This window comes from Acipenser ruthenus, chromosome 1 (assembly GCF_902713425.1).
Source record: "Acipenser ruthenus chromosome 1, fAciRut3.2 maternal haplotype, whole genome shotgun sequence".
In the NCBI taxonomy this organism is placed as follows: Eukaryota; Metazoa; Chordata; class Actinopteri; order Acipenseriformes; family Acipenseridae; genus Acipenser; species Acipenser ruthenus.
Window position 1 is genome coordinate 70,252,387 of NC_081189.1, and position 19,815 is coordinate 70,272,201.

Here is a 19,815-nt window from a genome sequence, read left to right on the forward strand (position 1 = left end):
AGGCCTATTTTGTTTTCACTAAGAAACCCTGTTTGTTCAAAACGAATTCATTACACCCGTACGAGGAGTATTTCATACTTCATAAGTAGACTTTCGGTTCATGATTTAATTTAAGTTGTACTGTAATAGTAAATATATTTCAGCATATTTAACTTATATTCTTTTTATTTTCTTGTAGATCACCTGCCTGCAGGATTTTTTTGGAGACGATGATGTATTCGTTGCCTGCGGACCGGAGAAGTACCGTTATGCTCAGGATGACTTTCTATTGGGTCACAGTGGTAAGGCCTCCACAGCCTTTGAGACTGGTAAGCCTAATAAACTATTACCATAAACCATTCTGTCAGTCACACATTATTATTATTATTATTATTATTATTATTATTATTATTATTATTATTATTTATTTTTTAGCAGACGCCCTTATCCAGGGTGACTTACAATTGTTACAAAATATCGCATTACAAGTTATCACATTATAAAATATCACAGTTCTAGTTAGGAGCAGTAGTTGAATGCGGCAAGGTATGGAGCAGTTCAGTGCAGGTGCAAGCTGATGCAAGAACTGGTATAAGTGGTTGCCATATAGTCCAGTATAGTCGAGAGTTGAGGTTTACAGATGCTGTCTGAACAGGTGTGTCTTGAGGAGGTGCTGGAAGCTGGTCAGGGACTGAGCAGTCCTGATATCCGTGGGTAGGTTGTTCCACCACTGAGAGGCAAGGGTGGAGAAGGAGCAGGCTCTGGAGGCGGGGGAGCAGAGTGGGGGCACAGCTAGTCTGCCAGAGGTGGAGGAGCGGAGGGGGCGAGAGGGGGTGTAGGGAGAAATGAGGGTCTGGAGATAGGATGGAGTGGAAAGGTCAAGACAGTGATAGGCGAGAACAAGAGTTTTGAATTGGATGCGAGCAGCGATAGGGAGCCAGTGCAGAGAGCGGAGCAGTGGTGTAGCATGGGAGAAACGAGGAAGGGAAAAGACAAGACGAGCAGCAGAGTTTTGCATGAGCTGGAGTGGACGGATAGCAGAGGCAGGAAGGCCGGCCAGGAGGCAGTTGGCAGTAGTCAAGGCGGGACAGTACCAGGGCCTGAACTAGTAGCTGCGTGGAGTAATCAGTGAGGAAGGGGTGAATTCTGCATATGTTGCTGAGGAAGAAGCGACAGGAGCGTGCCAGAGTCGAGATGTGCTGAGACTAGGAGAGGGAGGGGTCGAGTGTGACACTGAGATTCTTGGTGGATAAGGAGGGAGAGAGGGTGGTGGATTCAAGCAGAATAGAGATAGAGATCAGCGGTGGGGGAGGATGAGGGGGGGGGAGAAAAGGAGGTCTGATTTGGAGAGGTTGAGTTTGAGATGATGCGAGTGCATCCAGGAGGTAGAGTGGAAGTAGGAGCGTTTGGCAGAGGTGACTGTAGAAGAGAAGAAAGCAAGGAGAAAACGATAGAGATCCAAAGCAGCTATAGAGATCCACCAGGGCACCAGGGAAATTTATCCCTTTTGATCCACTGCATACGGTAAAACTGAAGGCTGAAATTGCATTCAACTGCTAATTTTATGTACAAGGAAACTCTTTAAATGTTCTGTTGCCCTATGCAATATTGTATTTGAAAGCAGTTCCATTATTCCAGGGAATGCAAGCCAGCTATATCACGAATGTATTAAATAATAGTTTTACCTTTCTTTTTGAATTATCACAGTGTTTTTTCCTGAAAACTTTTTCCGCGACAGGGTGTCTGAGCGTTCACGTCAACCATAGGAGGACGATACAGTAAAAAAAAATAAGGATTTAAAAAAATATTTATCATTACAAGGAATGACAGAAAGAGAAACTCCGAGCATTTGAAGGATTATTGTCAATAAAACTAAAGGGGTTGACACTGATATCTGATTGGTTTCACATAGGTCTTCCTATACAGTACACATGCGCATGGCTACAGTATGTCTATTGCTCCCACCACCATGGTATGTCGGTCATTATAGATTTGCCCTTTAATGAACCACTGGTGGCTCCTGTTGCAGGTAATGAGGTTTGAACTGCATTGCAGCCATTCATGTGATACAATGTCCCCCCTGCCCACTCCAGTGCCCTGAGAAGTTGTTATCCTAGAAAGTTGATATAGCCCTGTATAGAAAGTACTAGCAGAATTGGGTCTGGTTGTTTTTATAATGTTATTAACTGTGGCGTGTTCTTAATAGCATATTCATATTGTCTTTTAAAGTAAATGACTTGTTAGCCAAGTCTGCCCATCTCCAGGAAGGATGTGACTCACTTGATTTGAAGATTAAAATAGGAGCCCCTGGTGTTTAGGGAGGGGATGTTTTTTGCAGGGCCTTTTTTTAGAAACCGAGTGACGGGAGGCAGCCTGAAGTTTAATGTAATCACAAAAGCTAAATATAACAAATCCTTTGTTTTTCAAGTGGCTGAAAGATTTCCACGATTTAAGTCAAACATATTTAATTTCCACATTGGAATTGCTGTTAGACGTGTAAAAAAAAAATAAAAAAAAATAAGAGAAAGTAATGTAAAACTGTAATCCCTTTTTAGTTTTCATTGATGGTTTTACTCCTGTGTAGCACATGGTTTCCAAAACATAAACATTTAAAGCCCTGACTAACAAAGTAGAAACTGAAAAGAAACTGAAACGCTGAAAGAAAAATGAAACTGAAATCCAGCGTTTCTGTTATTGTTATTATGTTAAAAAACTGTTCTGGTTTTAAACATCATTGTATGCAGCAGTACCTCAAAAACTATTCTGAAATGCTGTTTTTCTTCATTCTCTGTCTCTGCGTTGTAAATACCTGTCTGTATTTAGACACGGCTCTCTCTGCAACCACTGAGTTTATTGGAATTGACAGACAGCGCCAAGCTAGGGACAGGTCTATAGACTTTTTTTTATTTATTTTGGACACTCATTTTAAAATTTAGGTCTAATTTGACTCGCCTGTCAATCAATAAATCCTGTCCAGTTCATGATGAGCTTTCTTTTTAAAATTGAAACAAGTTAACAATCGCATCAGGAACCTGTAACAGTACACATAACTTTGTTGGATTTTAATACAGGTAAAAATGAAAACAAAACACACCAGATTTTATGGTGCAGAAAGAATTTCACGATCTGTGTCACGTTTTTCACAGCTGTGAAGTGGATAGTGCCTTAACCATAATTACTCATGATTTTTGCATTCCCACTATTCACTCTCTCTACAGTTAATGTCTTCTAAGCTTGATTGATGTTTTCCTTTCAGTGACCTAGCTTCTGATTAATTCCACTGCTGTATCATATGTTTTATTGTATTGCCGTTATTCTGTCATTATCCTTTTATCCCTGAATTGCTGTCAATTATGAATACAGTATGTGTCTAGTGGTGGAATTGGAATAGAAGATATAACTGAGGGGTCAGAAAGCCACAAACTTGAACATTCTTTCGCCCTTCTATTTGCAATTATATCTACTTCTCCCACCATTCATTTTCACTGTCGTTTTTCCCTGCACATTCATTTGTTTGTGTGCTACAGTATGCTCATGTGTACCTTTAGTCATTCCTAGTGCATTGGCATGTGTCTTAACTTCTTCTTCTTCTTCTTCTTCCTCTAGCAGATGCCCTTATCCATGGTGACCTACAATTGTTACAAAATAACTATTACTTTCTTCCTGCTGGTAGAGTGCCAAATATCCTTCTGTATTTTCATCATTTCCTCACCGTCTTAGATATAACCCTTTTATTGCCAAATATTGCATTCTACTATACTGTATGAACATTCTAGCAGTGAAAATAATGAAATAAAGAAATGGATGTGAGCTTTATCCAGAGGTGTTTTGTAAATTATGCTCTTCAGTCTTTTTTTTGGTTGTTGCCATAATTAATTTTTTGGGTGTACAGTATATTGTATGACATGCACCCAACAGTTGTGATCCAGGCTGAAATGAGTCCCACTGTTTCCACAGAGTGCCGGGTGATTAAGTCTTCATACTCCCGGTCTGCCACACCTGGACGGCAGTCTGGATCAAAGAGCCCTGGTCCCTCGCGGCGGAGCAAGTCCCCGGCCTCAGGTACACAAACAGACCCGTATATCCATAGATTACCTGGAGATACTGTACCATTGAAACTGACGGTAAAACAAAGTGACTGGTTATGAACACTATTCAGTATAATTTATTGTACAGTACAAACACTTGAGTAATTACATTATAAGTCATGTCCCTATTCGAACCAACTAGCAGCAACTACACTTATAATTTTTCGCTGAGTCTGTAAAAACAGATCAAGTACATTAATATTAGCTTTCTGACTGTTTTTGATTTACATTTAATGACTTATAATATGTTTAAGTGTTAGGGGGCTTCCTCTAATCAAGTTGAGAGAGTGCTTTCTCTTGCACTCTTTGTATAACTGACTTTGCTTGCGGGACTGACACAGCAAAGAGTTTGCGAGAAATACACTCTCAACTTGATTAGAGGTAGCTACCAAACACTTGTAAGCATACAATATGAATAAAACAAACAAAAAAAGTCAAGGAAACCTGAATAGTAACACAAACTACTAACAATGTCAGTAAAGGTTTAAAGGAATTTCATATTAAGTAACCGTCCAGCAGCAATACTAAACTGTAGCAGCAGTGTTACCCCCTATCTAGTTTAGTGAGTGATTTTTATGTTTTTTTTTTCCTCCTGTGCAATAACCTCTCTTTTTTCCTGCTGTTCTCTCCCTCGTTGGTTTTTTGCTTGAATGAATGCAGTAAGACGAGGTGGACACTATTCCACAGGCTATTCACCAGCTAAATCCCCAGGTGAGTCCTTTTCATGTGCTCTCTCATGACAGCTCTGTATGAGAAGTGATGTATCAGGCAAATGCAATTTGGTGCGGTACTGTAGATCATCTTCTCTCTGGAGTCAGCTACTGGAATCTCCTGTCAGGTGAAATACTTCAGTATTTTTATAATGATCATAGTATCTGTATATTCTTTGGGGCACAACAGAAATCTGTATCATATGTTTGGAAACACTTTGCTTTAAGTGGCAATTCATAAAAAAATAAAAAGGTTATGGTATCAAATAAGAGTTTATATTCTAATTGATGGTTACCTCTTTGGAATCCAGTAATAAATCATGAACTAGTTGCTTGCGAATACTGTGCTGTGGTCTGTTAGTCTGGTACAGTCCTGTCACCTGGGATTTTGTCGTTTTGCTTACTGTACAGTATATCGGCTTTTTTCCCTTGCAGATTTGGTTATTCAATTACAATTACCATTGTGCTGTAATTAAAGCTCTGTGTATTTGATATATGGAACTTCTACCATAGATGCTTTTAATTTAACCAACAAAATAAATAAATAGTAAGCAAAATTCCATCACTGTGAAATGTAATAGAACCTCAGCTGGAATGCTCTGTCGGCTGTGATCAATAGGAACTCCGGATTGTTAAAACACTGTGTTGTCTGTGACATGTCCAGGCTTCTGGCCAGCTGGAAGAAGATCTGTCAAATAATTTTAACTGTAATGCCGCAACTCTTTGTTGTAAGATAAAAATAGTAAATATTCAGTTCATGGAATCTCATAAAACTACAGCTCCACTAGTGCAGTTCTCCTTCAGTGCCAGGATGTGGACATTTTTAACTCTTGTAGGGTTATTAATAATACCTGACTGAGTGTAAATCCTAAGAACTGAAATTTGATTAAATAATCTTCAACATCTTTGTTGCTGTGATCGTCAGCCAGCATTAGTGGACCCCAGCCAAGCATTGAACCTGTGACCTTATAATCTACAAGGATCTTGGTGACCTCGTGGGCCATTTCGTTATAAATTTGTTTAATCTTGAGCAAGTTTCCAGTTCAGCAGTCAAAAAAGCTCCCCATTAAATGAAGTGCATGCCACAAAGAGAACATCAAAACTGGTCGCTGAGTCTCAAATGGAGCTTTTTCTTACTGCTTTTGGCTGCCTTCCAGACCTTGAGACGCAAGTACCTAATCTTGTCCCGAGCTAAAAGAAAATCTCAAATACTGTAGACGTGCAATCGAAAGCAGGCTGGTTTATAAAGGAAGGGCACAATAAATAATGTACACAAGTACACATTTTAAAGTGTGTTAAAGCACATTCTGAACAAATCAATCAACCAAATTATTGCCATCCAGTGGGATGCACATATCATCAACCTGTTGTGCTCAGAAGAGATCTCAGATCCTGACACGTTTCAACTGAACAAGGCAGTGATATTTCACAACAAGCTTTCAGACATGCAGCAGCTGGGAGTCTGTGCTTACCTATATCCACTGCTAAGCAGTGCATGGCACGCCATTGTGGGATCACAGTATGTGAGATCCCCCTCGCCAGCTACCCGACAGCTCTCAAAAGTGCAAAGAAAGACAGTTTTAAGCTGGAACAATTTCTGCCTGAAATCTACAAACTCATCACAGTCATGCATGACGTGATTAGGCCTAATTCCAGGATTCCAATTTGTGACACAAGCACTCAAAGGTGCACTGCTCTTCGTATCATAAAACAAATACAAATCCTTATACAGAACAGTATTTTGGCACTGGAATGAAAAGAGAAGGTTGGAAATCTTACCACAGGGTGTATGAAGTTTTAGTTATAATGTTTGATGATGCCCCATGTACATATATCTAAAAAAAAACCCTACTTGTACAATTGTGATATGACCAAATCTCTCCGTTTTACATTTTTTGATGTAAATATGGTTGATATAGATAATGCTGATCTACCTTTTTGATGATGTGGATAGCTACAGTCATGGCTAGGGATTTATGGTACAATAAAAACAATTATCAGTATTGGTATTTTGAAATTCTGTTTAACTTCATGTAATGTAATTATCTATATTTACAAATAGCTGCAGGTCTTAATTGGATAGATTTAGTTTTTATTGATGGTCCCAATTTAATCATGTGAGTGTAATGGCATGTAGAGAAACTGTATTCCAGTGTTGCCCTACAGCCATGGAAACAGTGTAATTGATTGAATAACTACCAGCTAAGTAATCCTGGGAATAAACCAGTATCATTTTTATTAATTGTAACTGTAACAGGGCGAGCTGCCCTGTACATTGATTTGTTTATTTATTTTAGAACAGGGTTTCCCCCTCCGTCCGTGTTATTTTGTATTTATTTGTTTGTTTGTTTGTTTAGTTATTGTATTTATATAACGGTGAAGCGCCACGGGATTTGTTATTGTTTTAATTTAAAATGTGTTCTGGCAGAGGCGAGAGTGGGTAAAACCCGTGCAGAATGTGAACCAGGGGATTATTAAATAATTAATAGGTATGTAATCCCTCGGTCACTAATATAAAAGCCTGCAGCTCGGCAATCGGGGTGGGTGTTAGAGAGGAGAGAGCGACCAGCGAGACAGAAAAACGAAACTACAATTAAACATAGGAACAGTGAAGGCAATCTGCCCAGCCTGACCTGTGTTTTATATATTTTGTGTTCGAGACTTGTTTTGTTTAAATATTTATTTTCGCTCTGTGAGCAAGTTTCTTTTTGTTAAAATATTTTATTTCTTTTTGTATTATTTAAAAATAAAACGGCGCGAGCGCCTTCAACTGCAGTACTTGCCGGGTGTCAGTATTTTTCCCTTCCTGCTTCTGCCTGACGTCACCGCCCAGTCACCCTGCCACAGTAATCTTTAAAGTTTTTACCATCCTTCCTGAAAGCAGGTCAGTAGAATAGTGTCCCCCTCTCTTCTCATCATACCATGTCTTTCTGTTCTCTTTCTGTCAGTGAATGGGACCCCCAGCAGCCAGTTGTCTACACCCAGGTCCACCAAATCCTCCAGCTCCTCTCCAACTAGCCCAGGTAGCCTTCGTGGGCTCAAGGTAAGACAATTCTTTTATGCCCCTTTCATCTAATCATATTAAGAGTAGGTCTTTCCATATTCTTTGTTGTGACATGACCTGCCACAGAATCTGTGACTCCCTGCATTCTGATTGGCTGAGCTAGAGGCATATACCCTCTAGTATATGCCCTTAGGATGTTTGTAACTGTATCACAAAAACAAATCAAACAATATCACTCTGTCAGTTTTTTTTATTTCTAACAAAATGTAGTTTCAAGTAAATTTCAACCTTGTTAACATGTTCATTGGAAAAATGGGTAAGTCAAAATCTCCCGGAAAAATACAAGCACTCAGAGATGCTGTAAAAGCAGTACAGAGAGGAGTACTGTCGGACAAACTGAAAAACCTACAGTACTAACACTATCTAAGTTAATTTTATTTATCGGTTTTAATTTAACTTAGAGATCTGAAACAAACAAAAAAGTATTTTAAACCATTAAAAAAGCCTTTTTAATGTGCAAAAAACAGCTCATTATTTAACTGAAAGTTCATGTTGGATTTACTGTTCTGAACTAAATGGACTAGATCCAACCAATGTGAGCGATAAAGATATCCAGTAAACGTACAGGCTATTAGGAAAAAATATAAACATAAAGGCAAAAATGTGTGTTGTGCACCTACTTTTATAGAGACGCTCATAGGCAACATTGTTATAATGGAGGACTATATTTTGTAGAACGTTCATTTTAGAGTGCATGTGTGGAAGGATACATAAACTAAAAACATAATAATTAAAATAAATAAAAATGATAATTAAATGTGTTTTAATAACCAAACAATAGTCCATAATGCCTGGTAATGCTGTCTGTGTCAAGTCTTATTGCTTACTTATATTGCTAATGTCATACTTCAGAGTTTCCCAGATATCTAGATAACTTCTTGTCCGATTGTGATGAAACTTTCCAAGGGCACACTTTAGAACACATTTTTGAAAGTATTAGATTCTGGTTGTATATAAAGGCAACCTATCTGTCTAAGTCACATTACATATATTGTATCTGGAGATAGACATATGTATTGTGGTGAAATTTGGCCAGGGCATACTTTTATTATTGAGAGTATCAGAATGTGTGGTGGTATATGGAGGCATCTGTCCACCTGCCTCTGCGTCGCACTTACATTTCTACACGTGCACACAGTGGGTATACTGTACGTAATGGTGATCAGCTTATGTTTTCATGTTCTGGTTAGCTCTAATTTTGGCGGGGGATGAATGTCACTGACATGAACTTCCCCCTTCTTCGGCTTAGTGAAACAGAAAGAGTGTAGTTATGTTAACGTAGCTATGCTGAGTGAGGCACTGCTATCAAGTGGCTTGCAGTGGTGACGTCAGAACAGAAACGCAGACTCAGGAAGTAGCGGTGGTGAAACTGCAGCGCTACAGTGCCCAGCATTTTATTAAATAATAAACAACGAAAGATTTATACAGAACAAAAGACATAAACAAAAGGGCACGTTGGCCCAACAAATAAACAAATAAGTCTCGTGCTGGTGTAAAAACCAGCACGCTTAGCAGTTGTTTCTGTTTTTAATCTCCTCGCTCGCTCTCCCGTACTCTCCCTTCCTTGAGCGCGGACAGCTGCAGGATTTTATATTCTGGCCGAGGGGTTAACTAGCTCTTAATTATCTTATTACCCCTCGGCCACAGTCTGCATGAGTTTAGTAAGGATGCGCGACTGTCAGCTAGTTAAACAATCAGTAGCTGATCAGTCACACATCCTCACAAGGTTTTTAAAAATATATATACAGTACTGTGCAAAAGTTTTAGGCAGGTGTGAAAAAATGCTGTGAAGTAAGAATGCTTTAAAAAATAGACATGTTAATAGATTATATTTATCAATTAACTAAATGCAAAGTGAGTGAACAGAAGAAAAATCTAAATCAAATCCATATTTGGTGTGACCACCCTTTGCCTTCAAAACAGCATCAATTCTTCTAGGTACACTTGCACAAAGTCAGGGATTTTGTAGGCATATAGTCAGGTGTATGATTAAACAATTATACCAAACAGGTGCTAATGATCATCAATTCAATATGTAGGTTGAAACACAATCATTAACTGAAACAGAAACAGCTGTGTAGGAGGAATAAAACTGGGTGAGGAACAGCCAAACTCGGCTAACAAGGTGAGGTTGCTGAAGACAGTTTACTGTCAAAAGTCATACACCATGGCAAGACTGAGCACAGCAACAAGACACAAGGTAGTTATACTGCATCAGCAAGGTCTCTCCCAGGCAGAAATTTCAAGGCAGACAGGGGTTTCCAGATGTGCTGTCCAAGCTCTTTTGAAGAAGCACAAAGAAACGGGCAACGTTGAGGACCGTAGACGCAGTGGTCGGCCAAGGAAACTTACTGCAGTAGATGAAAGACACATCATGCTTACTTCCCTTCGCAATCGGAAGATGTCCAGCAGTGCCATCAGCTCTGAATTGGCAGAAAACAGTGGGACCCTGGTACACCCATCTACTGTCCGGAGAAGTCTGGTCAGAAGTGGCCTTCATGGAAGACTTGCGGCCAAAAAGCCATACCTCCGACGTGGAAACAAGGCAAAGCGACTCAACTATGCACGAAAACACAGGAACTGGGGTGCAGAAAAATGGCAGCAGGTGCTCTGGACTGCTGAGTCAAAATTTGAAATATTTGGCTGTAGCAGAAGGCAGTTTGTTCGCCGAAGGGCTGGAGAGCGGTATACGAATGAGTGTCTGCAGGCAACAGTGAAGCATGGTGGAGGATCCTTGCAAGTTTGGGGCTGCATTTCTGCAAATGGAGTTGGGGATTTGGTCAGAATTAATGGTCTCCTCAATGCTGAGAAGTACAGGCAGATACTTATCCATCATGCAATACCATCAGGGAGGCATCTGATTGGCCCCAAATTTATTCTGCAGCATGACAACAACCCCAAACATACAGCGAAAGTCATTAAGAACTATCTTCAGCGTAAAGAAGAACAAGGTGTCCTGGAAGTGATGGTATGACCCCCACAGAGCCCTGATCTCAGCATCATTGAGTCTGTCTGGGATTACATGAAGAGAGAGAAGCAACTGAGGCTGCCTAAATCCACAGAAGAACTGTGGTTAGTTCTCCAAGATGTTTGGGCCAACCTACCTGCCGAGTTCCTTCAAAAACGGTGTGCAAGTGTACCTAGAAGAATTGATGCTGTTTTCAAGGCAAAGGGTGGTCACACCAGATATTGATTTGATGTAGATTTTTCTTCTGTTCACTCACTTTGCATTTTGTTAATTGATAAATATAAACTATTAACATGTCTATTTTTGAAAGCATTCTTACTTTACAGCATTTTTTCACACCTGCCTGAAACTTTTGAACAGTACTGTACAAAACAATAACAAATAATGGCGGCGGCTTTCGTCCGCGCCGCAAACAATAATAATACAAATAATAATAAAAATAGCGCACATATATATATATATAGGGGCGGGACCCTCCGCCACAGGCACCCAGCTGAATTCAATGTGTTGTTGTGCAAGTAATACATCGATTAAACAAATACAGTATTATCTGGTTGGGGAATGAGTAAAAAGACAATAAAGGAGATAATGGTTATTTGTGGCTCCAAGCGTAACTCTTCAGAGCTGTGATAATGTTTTTACAACGGACACTTGAATGCAGGTTAGATCTGCTGACTCATAGTTAGGTTGTGTTCTGAAAATGATTGGCATCTTAAGCAGCCCTGTGCATTCTATGGTGTGCTTAGTTTTATAAACAGCTCCCATAATGTCTAGTTTTTGGACCTGCATTACAATGTGGTTTACAGCCCATTGTGTTTCAAGCAATATGTTCTTCTAATGCCTACACCAGTGGTGGGCAAAGTTGGCCTGACCAGCTCCAACCATCCTCTGAATTGTCTGGTTTAACCTATTAAACGTGGGCACCCCTACATAGTGACTTTGACATTATGTGTTTTCTAAAGGTCTGCAGCACATTCTCCACCACTGAGCCACCAACAACTGGCAAGTACGCCTGTCTTTGGAAACCTGTAAGATATTCATCTGCATTAAACATTTCACCATTAGAAACTACAGCATCACCTGATGATAAATAAATAGCTTGCGTTTGCACAAGAAGAATAGTAAGGAGACGCCCAAAAGCATCTGTGTGCAACAAGCTTCTCTTTAGAATCACCAGAAGACCTGATTGTGGGTTTTGTTTGTGAGTTGTTAATAATGGGTTGCCAGCTACCTTACAGTGTCAAAGGCTGTTGCAAAGGATTTGTTCCTGAGAATAGGCGTGTTTAGCTAAACTATGTATAAAGGACTAAAATAAGCTCCTTTTCACACTTCAATCGTCAGCCTTAAATACAAGTGCCTTGTAGAAACTGACTAGATAAACCTTCTAGATAGAAAATTACAAAGGGGACTGTCTGCTTTTTTCTTTTTTTTTTTTTTAAGGGAAAAAATGGAGGTTAAAATGAAAAACACAATATTCAATGCTAGAACTCTCAACACTTGTTCCTAAACTAATTGCCCCAAGGATGATGCCCGTTCTTTTAATAATGTTATCACTTACACAGTTAGGCTGAAGAAACGTGTCAATAACCTGGTCACCAAAGAATTGAGCGCTTGTAGTCAAGACAGGTTACTTATTCAAGGTGCTCCTGTCTTTTCTTTTTATTGAAAAAAAAACATTGTAGGGTTTAATGGAAGGTAAAAACAGGTGGCAACATATCTGGTCATTTTTAGGGGCAGTATGATGCAAACTGCTTCAAATATCAATAGGTATGATTTAGCCAATGCACGTAACAATTAACCATTCTGGGCTGGCATCATCTGTGGGACAGTTCTTTGAGAAACACAGAGTTGCTGTTTTAATTTCTCCTCCTGTTTTAAGAAACCAGGGAAAGGAACTGATCCATCAGATAATGTGGCCGGTAGGTGGTTAGAGACATCTGTGAACTCTTGACTCCATTTACCAAAGGCAGACTGCTTGTAAACCCAGACTTTGAACTGTGTGTATATACTTGGATGCGTTCCAGCAGATAGGATCATACTGGCTGTTAAGAGAGATGAATATTATATGGAGGAAAAACATCAACATCATTTAGATTTCTGAAGATAATTATACCTAAGTATAGCCAATTAAAAGCTGAGTAAAACTGGGTAGACAGACAGCAAGAGAAAGTGGGAGAGTGAAGATGTCTTTTCCTGTCTGCCATCTGTAACAACAATTTATTTACATTTCCCCCTCCACATCATTTAAACATCCCAGGGGTGTTTTTATATTGCTGAAGCAGAAACCAAGCTACAGTGGTTGAGAAAGTATTGTTGAATAAAATTTTTTTTTTTGTGTAGAGCTTTTGTGTCTCCCCAATTTTAAACTATGTTTAATTAAATGCAAGATTCACAAACCTTGTTTACTGTAATACTAAAAGTTCAGACCCTTATAAGTTTGCTGTGGTTTGCAAATGATTAGTTTCACCATGATGTCCTGCAATAAATGCTTATAAAGCAGTAAAGTGGATTTCCTCCAAGGATAATAGTAAGGCTGTGGAAGGATTTTGATTCAGTATACCGATTAGCCTTCAACAGAGGACGCAGTCAGTGTTTCCCCTGTGGACAGTCTTATGTGTGGTGTTTCCATGGTAACCTGCCTGTCTATTGTACTCCCCAGGAGGAGAGCTGATGCAGCTAAAAGCATCTCTCTTGTTTATCCAGGACCTGTTGTAAATAAAAGATACTGTAGAGAGTTTAATTTCTCCTTTCATAACCTTGTGTTTTTGGGCTCTTCATTGTTCTTTTAACGTCATTTGAAATACTCCACCTTACCATAACACTTTTGCCCCTGAGGCACAGCTTTGTTTAATTTCTTTGAATATTGGTCTTAAATGAACATACAGATTGTTTAGATGATGAAGGAGAAGTGATATATGGACTGCACTATCGTGTACTGTCTGCTGTTGCTTATATCAAGGGTCTGGAACACATGTTAATCTTGACCCAGCAGTTCTTCAGGACTCCTGGCTTTATACTGAAATCTGAGTCCCAGGTAATATTTGTCATTCATTACAGTGTCTAACAGTTGGCCTTGTTGTATTTACTGCAAAAATGCCCAGAGAATATCTCAACCTAAAATAATACTAAAAAAAATAAATAATAATAATTATAGTTCCTTATTCTGTACAGGACAGTTTATTTTGCTTGCAGTATTTATTTTTGTTTCTGTTCATCTTTGCTGACGGCTGCTATCTCCGAAACCGTAACTGGGATTTTGTCACAGATATTTTTACCACAAATCACGGAGCAGTCAGGGTAAATGTGTTGAAAATCATATACAATGTACCTACATAAAAATAATACAAAAGTAGGAAAAAAAGGAAAATTAATCTAAATATTTATTTATTTATTTATTTATTTATTATGGTTTTCACAACATCACTGTGAACCGAAGTGACAAACTGTTCACTTAATTCAAGTCTTTAATCCTGTAAATTGGCAAGCTTCACAGCATATACAACTACAAATAAAAATGTAAGTTTAACATACCTTTAGAAAACAATGTTTAAAGTTCAAAAAGACTGTCTCTTTTTGTGCTTCTGCTGTGGACAGTTTGCAGTTATTTTTACTTTTTAGTTATTTTGGATTATCTAAAATTGTGAACATATACAATTTTGTGGGTGAACTACAGTTTGTCTTGTTCTTGGTGATTTGTGCAGTAGCCAATCACAGCACTTAACCATGTATCATTTTGTGGCGTTAAACAGGTACACATACCATATTCTGACAATGTATCACTTTTTGGGCCTACACCAGTACATTGCACGTTGAACAGAACAATAAACCTCCGCTTTCATGAAATACATTTTTGGGGTATTGTGCAGATCGTGCTTTTGGTCATATTTAAGCGGTTTTGCTCATTTTTTAAATATGCTGCAATGTGGCAAAGTATTGAGTTAATAAAATAAAAAAAACACACTTTTTTCACTTCGCAAAGTGGAATTTCAAGTAGAGTAGGTAAAGTTAAATGCTCTCCTATTAAAATCACGGACACCAAAAAAAATCACGGAATCCGTGACAACCGTGACCATAGTGACTTAATTCCAGCCTGACCCATAATCATCTGTTCACACGAGTGAAACATTTTGTATAGACTATATTTAACTTCCGTTTAGTTTTGTTCAAAATGTGACTGTGTCACAGGCAAGGATAGTAGTGAAAGAAAAGTAAAAGCATTGGAAAAGCTGCAAAACGGGGTCTGTGTTTCGTTAGAAATGTATCATAAGGAATACCCACACTTCCACAGCTAGTGAATTTACTGTTAATTCAAATGCTTTTGTTTTCTATCCAGATTCCTCCCCATTATGGTTCTGCCTCCAATGTGAATGGTGCCCCTGTTCAGATGATTTGCCTGAGCCCTGAAGGTAGGTGTCCAGTGAAGTGCTTCCTTCCTGTAGCCCAGAGTCTTGGCTGCCACTGTAGCTCTGTACGAGATGACTCACAGTCCTTCTGCCTGAAGCAACAGTAGGAGCTCCCAAAGGCTGAGGACAGATTGCACATTTCCAGTAAATGTTTGAAAATAACAGCAATATTAGAGAGAGTGTAGGGGGGAAGCAATGAACAGAAACGCAATGCAGCAATCTTATAATGTTTTAAGAAATGGGTTTCCTCTTGTATTAGCAGGGGAACCGCTATACTGCTTATGATTGTGTCTCTGCTTTGTCCGCAAATGAATACAATTTGGTAAATTGCATGCCAACTGGATTAAAATCAGGAACAGCTAAAGGTTTTATGTTGAATATATTGTGTTAAATAGTTGGTCACCTATGGGTATTGTAGTGTATGGTGGGGAGGGGGCGTAGGCAAGGCAGGTCTGATTTAAATGCACAGTATTTGGGTTCCCTTTCAACTATGAAATGTAACCATTACTGAATAGGTATTTACCTCCTAAAGACCCAGAAACCTGAATAACATATATCAAAGCTGCTCACTGAGCCTGTGACACAGTCATGGCCCAGCCCCGAGGCACACAGATCTCGGCGCCATTTTTTTCTTTCAAGATTGACTTGAAACACAAGAGCCTAGTTCAGATAAGTACTTGTTACTTTTTCTATCTTATATTCACATTTATTGTGTTTTACCCAAAATATATGTGATATTGAGAATAATCTCTGTATTAGTTTTACTAATCACTCGTATTTGTGAGCTACAGCCTGTTTGTTACGTCCCACTGCGGCCTTGTGCCCAGTGTGAAGCCAACAGCTTGAGTCGCTCCTTCTCAGGGATCAAGCAACATAAGTTGGGTGACTTGTTACTCTCCCCCCAGGCTGCAATTGCTCCAGCTGGAGTTATTTTATTCTCGTTTTGGCTTCGGCTAAAATAGCGAGACAGTTTGTATATTTTTAGTAATTGTTAATACTGTATTTTGTTGAATTTTTTTTTTTTCTCATTGTGTTTTTCTGTTTCACAGAGACTAAGCACAGGCCTGTCAGCAACGTGGTGCTACAGCACACCAGTAGCGACAGCTGCTGGGTTCAGCAGCACTGCTTAGGACCAATATACTTGCTTCGGTTGTGGTTGCTTGCAATCTCTCCCATTATCTTGATGCCGTTTTGGTGACAGCTTTTAAATCACTGTTACGATGGCTGTTAATACACTGCATTGCTTGCTTCTTGCATCATGCCTGGGTTTTATCCCTGCGAGAGATGCAAGGCCAGTCTACCTGTTGAGGATAATCACACCAAGGCTCTGCATCCCTCACTCCTGCACAGCGCTGTTCCCCATCACCTTCTGGTAGAGAAGTGGCTGCGTCGTCACTCCATGGCTCTGTGCCAAGGGATACCGGACGACACACCTGGGAAAGTAGCCCTTGCCCATGTCCCCCCCCCCCCCCCCGTCCCCCTCCCAGTGCACCCAGATTTTCTTTTTCCGCATTTGGAGACTTCAATTGCCACATTGGTACAGGCGCCTGATGTAGAGCTCCTGTCCAAGGATGCTATCTGCCCCAACAAGCAGTGGCGGAGATGTCTACAAGCGCTCTCTTGGTGGAAACCGCCCGCCCATCTATGCCTTGGCAGAGCGCTGGGCAGTGTCACCAGAAGAGAGGTTGTCTGGGGGTGCTGTGTGGAATGGCAGTGGTGCGCAAGGTGTGTCGAACCCCCTTGGTCGGGTCTCCACATCAATGTTTTAGAGCTGCAGGCAGTTTATCTGGCCTTGCAGAATTGTTTTCAGGAGGTTTGAGGGAGACATGTGCTTGTCTGTACAGACAACACAACAGTAGTGGCTTACATCAACTACCAGGGCAGCCTCAGTTCGCCCAGTCTCCATCATGTGGCCCGCAAGCTTTTGCTCTGGGCACATGAGAACCTCCTGTCGCTATGGGCAGGACTGGGCGGCAGATCTCCACTCAAGGAAAGTTCCCAGTGCCTCAGAGTGAAGGCTTCGCCCCGCGGTGGTGAGCCTCATTTGGGAGAGGTTCAGAGAGCAGAGATAGATCTCTTTGCCTCCCAGGAATTAACCCACTGTCTCCTCTGGTTCTTCATAATAGGAGCCGGGGACCCACTGGCGATAGATGCCTTGGCCAAGGCAACTGTTATATGCCTTCCCACCGCTCGTCATGCTCCCGCTGTGTCTGGAGAAAATCAGGCAGGACCGGGCCAAGTTGCTCCTAGTAGCCCCTTACTTGCCCACGGTTTTCGACCCTGATGCAGCTCTTGAGCGGCCAGCCGTGGAGACAGCCCAAGCACCGTGACCTGCTCAGGGAGGCATGGGGACCTTATGGCATCCTGACCTATCGAGCCTGCAGTTCTGGGTCTGGCCCCTGAACGGCTCCATTTGAGCTGTCTGGGGCATTCTAATAGGGTCATTGACACCCTGCAGAATGCCAGAGCACCGTCCATGCGTTCCCAGTACAGGTATAAGTGGGGTGTTTTTCAGACCTGGGGTCTGTCTCGTGGGTTGCAATTTTTGCAGGACCTGTTTGACAAGGGGAAATCCCCTCTACATTAAAGGTCTATCTGGCAGCTATTGCAGCTTGCCATGTCAAAGTTGATTTGGTATCCCCAGAAGATCACTTCATGACAGGACAATTTTTTATAGGGGCTCGGTGGCTCTGGCCTCCTATAAAGGACATTATTCCTTGCTGGATGTTAAACGTAGTGCTTAATGCTCTCCTGGAGCCTCCATTAGAGCCCATGCTCAAAGTGGCTTTTTTGCTTGCTATCACCTCCGCAAAGCAGATGAGTGAGATGCAGGCTTTCTCTATTGCAAAAGCCTGCTTAATTTGTACAGAGGCCAGGACATAGGTCACGCTCCGTACTAACCCTGCCTTTTTGCAGAAGAAAATCTTGGCACTTCATGTCAACCAGTCTGTGGTACTGGAGGCTTTCCATCTACCTCCTCTGACGGGAGCGACAGCTCGATACGCTCTGCCTTGTGCAGGCTCTGGCCTATTATATTGATAGAACAAAAAGTTGGAGACAGTCTGAACAATTTTTTGTTTGCTGTGGGGCTAAGTCCCATAGTCAAGCCCTGTCTAAGCAGAGACTGTCCAAATGGGTAGCAGACACAGTCAAGACTGCCTATGAGCTGGCTAACTTGCCCCCTCCTTTGATATATCTTATTCAGGTTTCCGGGTCTTTAGGAGGTAAATACCCATTCCGTAATGGTTACATTTCTATTTCAGGGAACCAGGGTTATGATAATAACCTAACTTTCTCTTGGCTAAGTATGATGAAACATGGAGATGTATTAAATGTGTTTCCCAATATAGTGAAAGTAAGTGATCTACTTATTCATTGTACTGACACATTACATGAGGATTTCCTGGTGAAACAATCTCTGATAAGTTTTTTGGACTGCTTCTGTTGCCACCAGGGAATTCCTGTCAATGAAATGGTGCATTTCCTGGTAAATATTTAGGAGAAAAAACTAAAAGCAGGGATGATTCATTTGTTTGAGTTAGGAGGGTCAAACTAAGCCACCCTGTCTTAGCTCAACAAACAGATTATTGCCAATTGTCTCATAGTTTACACTTTCTTCATTAAACAAATGGGTGGTGGATGTTCTACTCGGAATGTATTTTCCTGCTCATGTTTGTATACTACTGTAAAACTTCAAATAATTGCCGGGTCTCAAATAATTGCCTGACTCCAATACGCGCCGTGTCTGCTGGCAAATATTGTAAATAAACGCCAGGTCTCTATTAAACGCCGGGTCTCTGTCATTGTTATTGAAGCTGAGGAAGATGAGGAGGAGCTTGAGTGTAATGAACTGCTAATAAGTGACAGCGATGAAAGTGACTCTCAGGATTAATAAATAATAATAATAGAAAATGTAATTTAAGGTAGGCCTACATGTAATGCATATTTGTTTAATGCAGTTATTATGTTATTAAAAGTTTTGATAATTTTAAGCATTCTGAAAATAGACCAGATACAAACCTCTTGGTGTATTTTAACGTGTTTGTTGTATTAAGGATGTTCAAGTTTGAGATTAAACAATAAATTATTTTTGATAATGATACTTGTTGCTTTTATTGTTCATTTTTAAAAACATTTGGGAAGTCTGTGTTTGTTGTTGTTGTTATTGTTATTATTATTGTTATTATTATTATTAACAATGGTAGATCTAATTCAGTTTTTAAATACAAATTTGTACTTCTGTTTGTTCATTTTCCAGCGTTTTGCATACCGTATCCTTGTTAACCAGTGCATATAAAAAGACTATACTAATACTTTCGCTTTATACTTGAGGGTGTACAATACAATGTAATTTTGATATAAAACAAAAGTATTATTTAGTTCCCACTGACACACAACCTTTTAACAAAGTCGCTGGAATGTTTAAATTGAGTTACGATGTTGTTACAAGGCTGTGTGTTAGCGGCTTCTCAATGACCGCATGAAGCATGTGAAGCTAGAGATCTAATATAAATGCCGGTCTCAAATAATCACCGGTCTCCAATATGCACCAGGTCTGCTGGCAAATATTGTAAATAAACACCGGAGGTGTTTAATTGAAGTT

General features: G+C 40.2%; 1 protein-coding gene across 3 annotated transcripts in view; it reads left to right on the forward strand.

The window, feature by feature from the left end:
• LOC117421197 (serine/threonine-protein kinase DCLK2-like) overlaps positions 1 to 19,815 on the forward strand; it is an 89,528-nt gene that overhangs the window by 51,343 nt on the left and 18,370 nt on the right. For all 3 annotated transcript variants that reach the window (XR_004547464.3, XM_034035287.3, XM_034035288.3), the window contains exons 3-7: positions 179 to 308; positions 3,937 to 4,041; positions 4,728 to 4,778; positions 7,726 to 7,820; positions 15,143 to 15,215. Coding sequence is in view for 2 of the 3 variants with exons in the window: in XM_034035287.3 (XP_033891178.3) it covers positions 179 to 308; positions 3,937 to 4,041; positions 4,728 to 4,778; positions 7,726 to 7,820; positions 15,143 to 15,215 (454 nt within the window). In the remaining variant the exon portion in view is untranslated. The remainder of the gene's footprint in view (positions 1 to 178; positions 309 to 3,936; positions 4,042 to 4,727; positions 4,779 to 7,725; positions 7,821 to 15,142; positions 15,216 to 19,815) is intronic.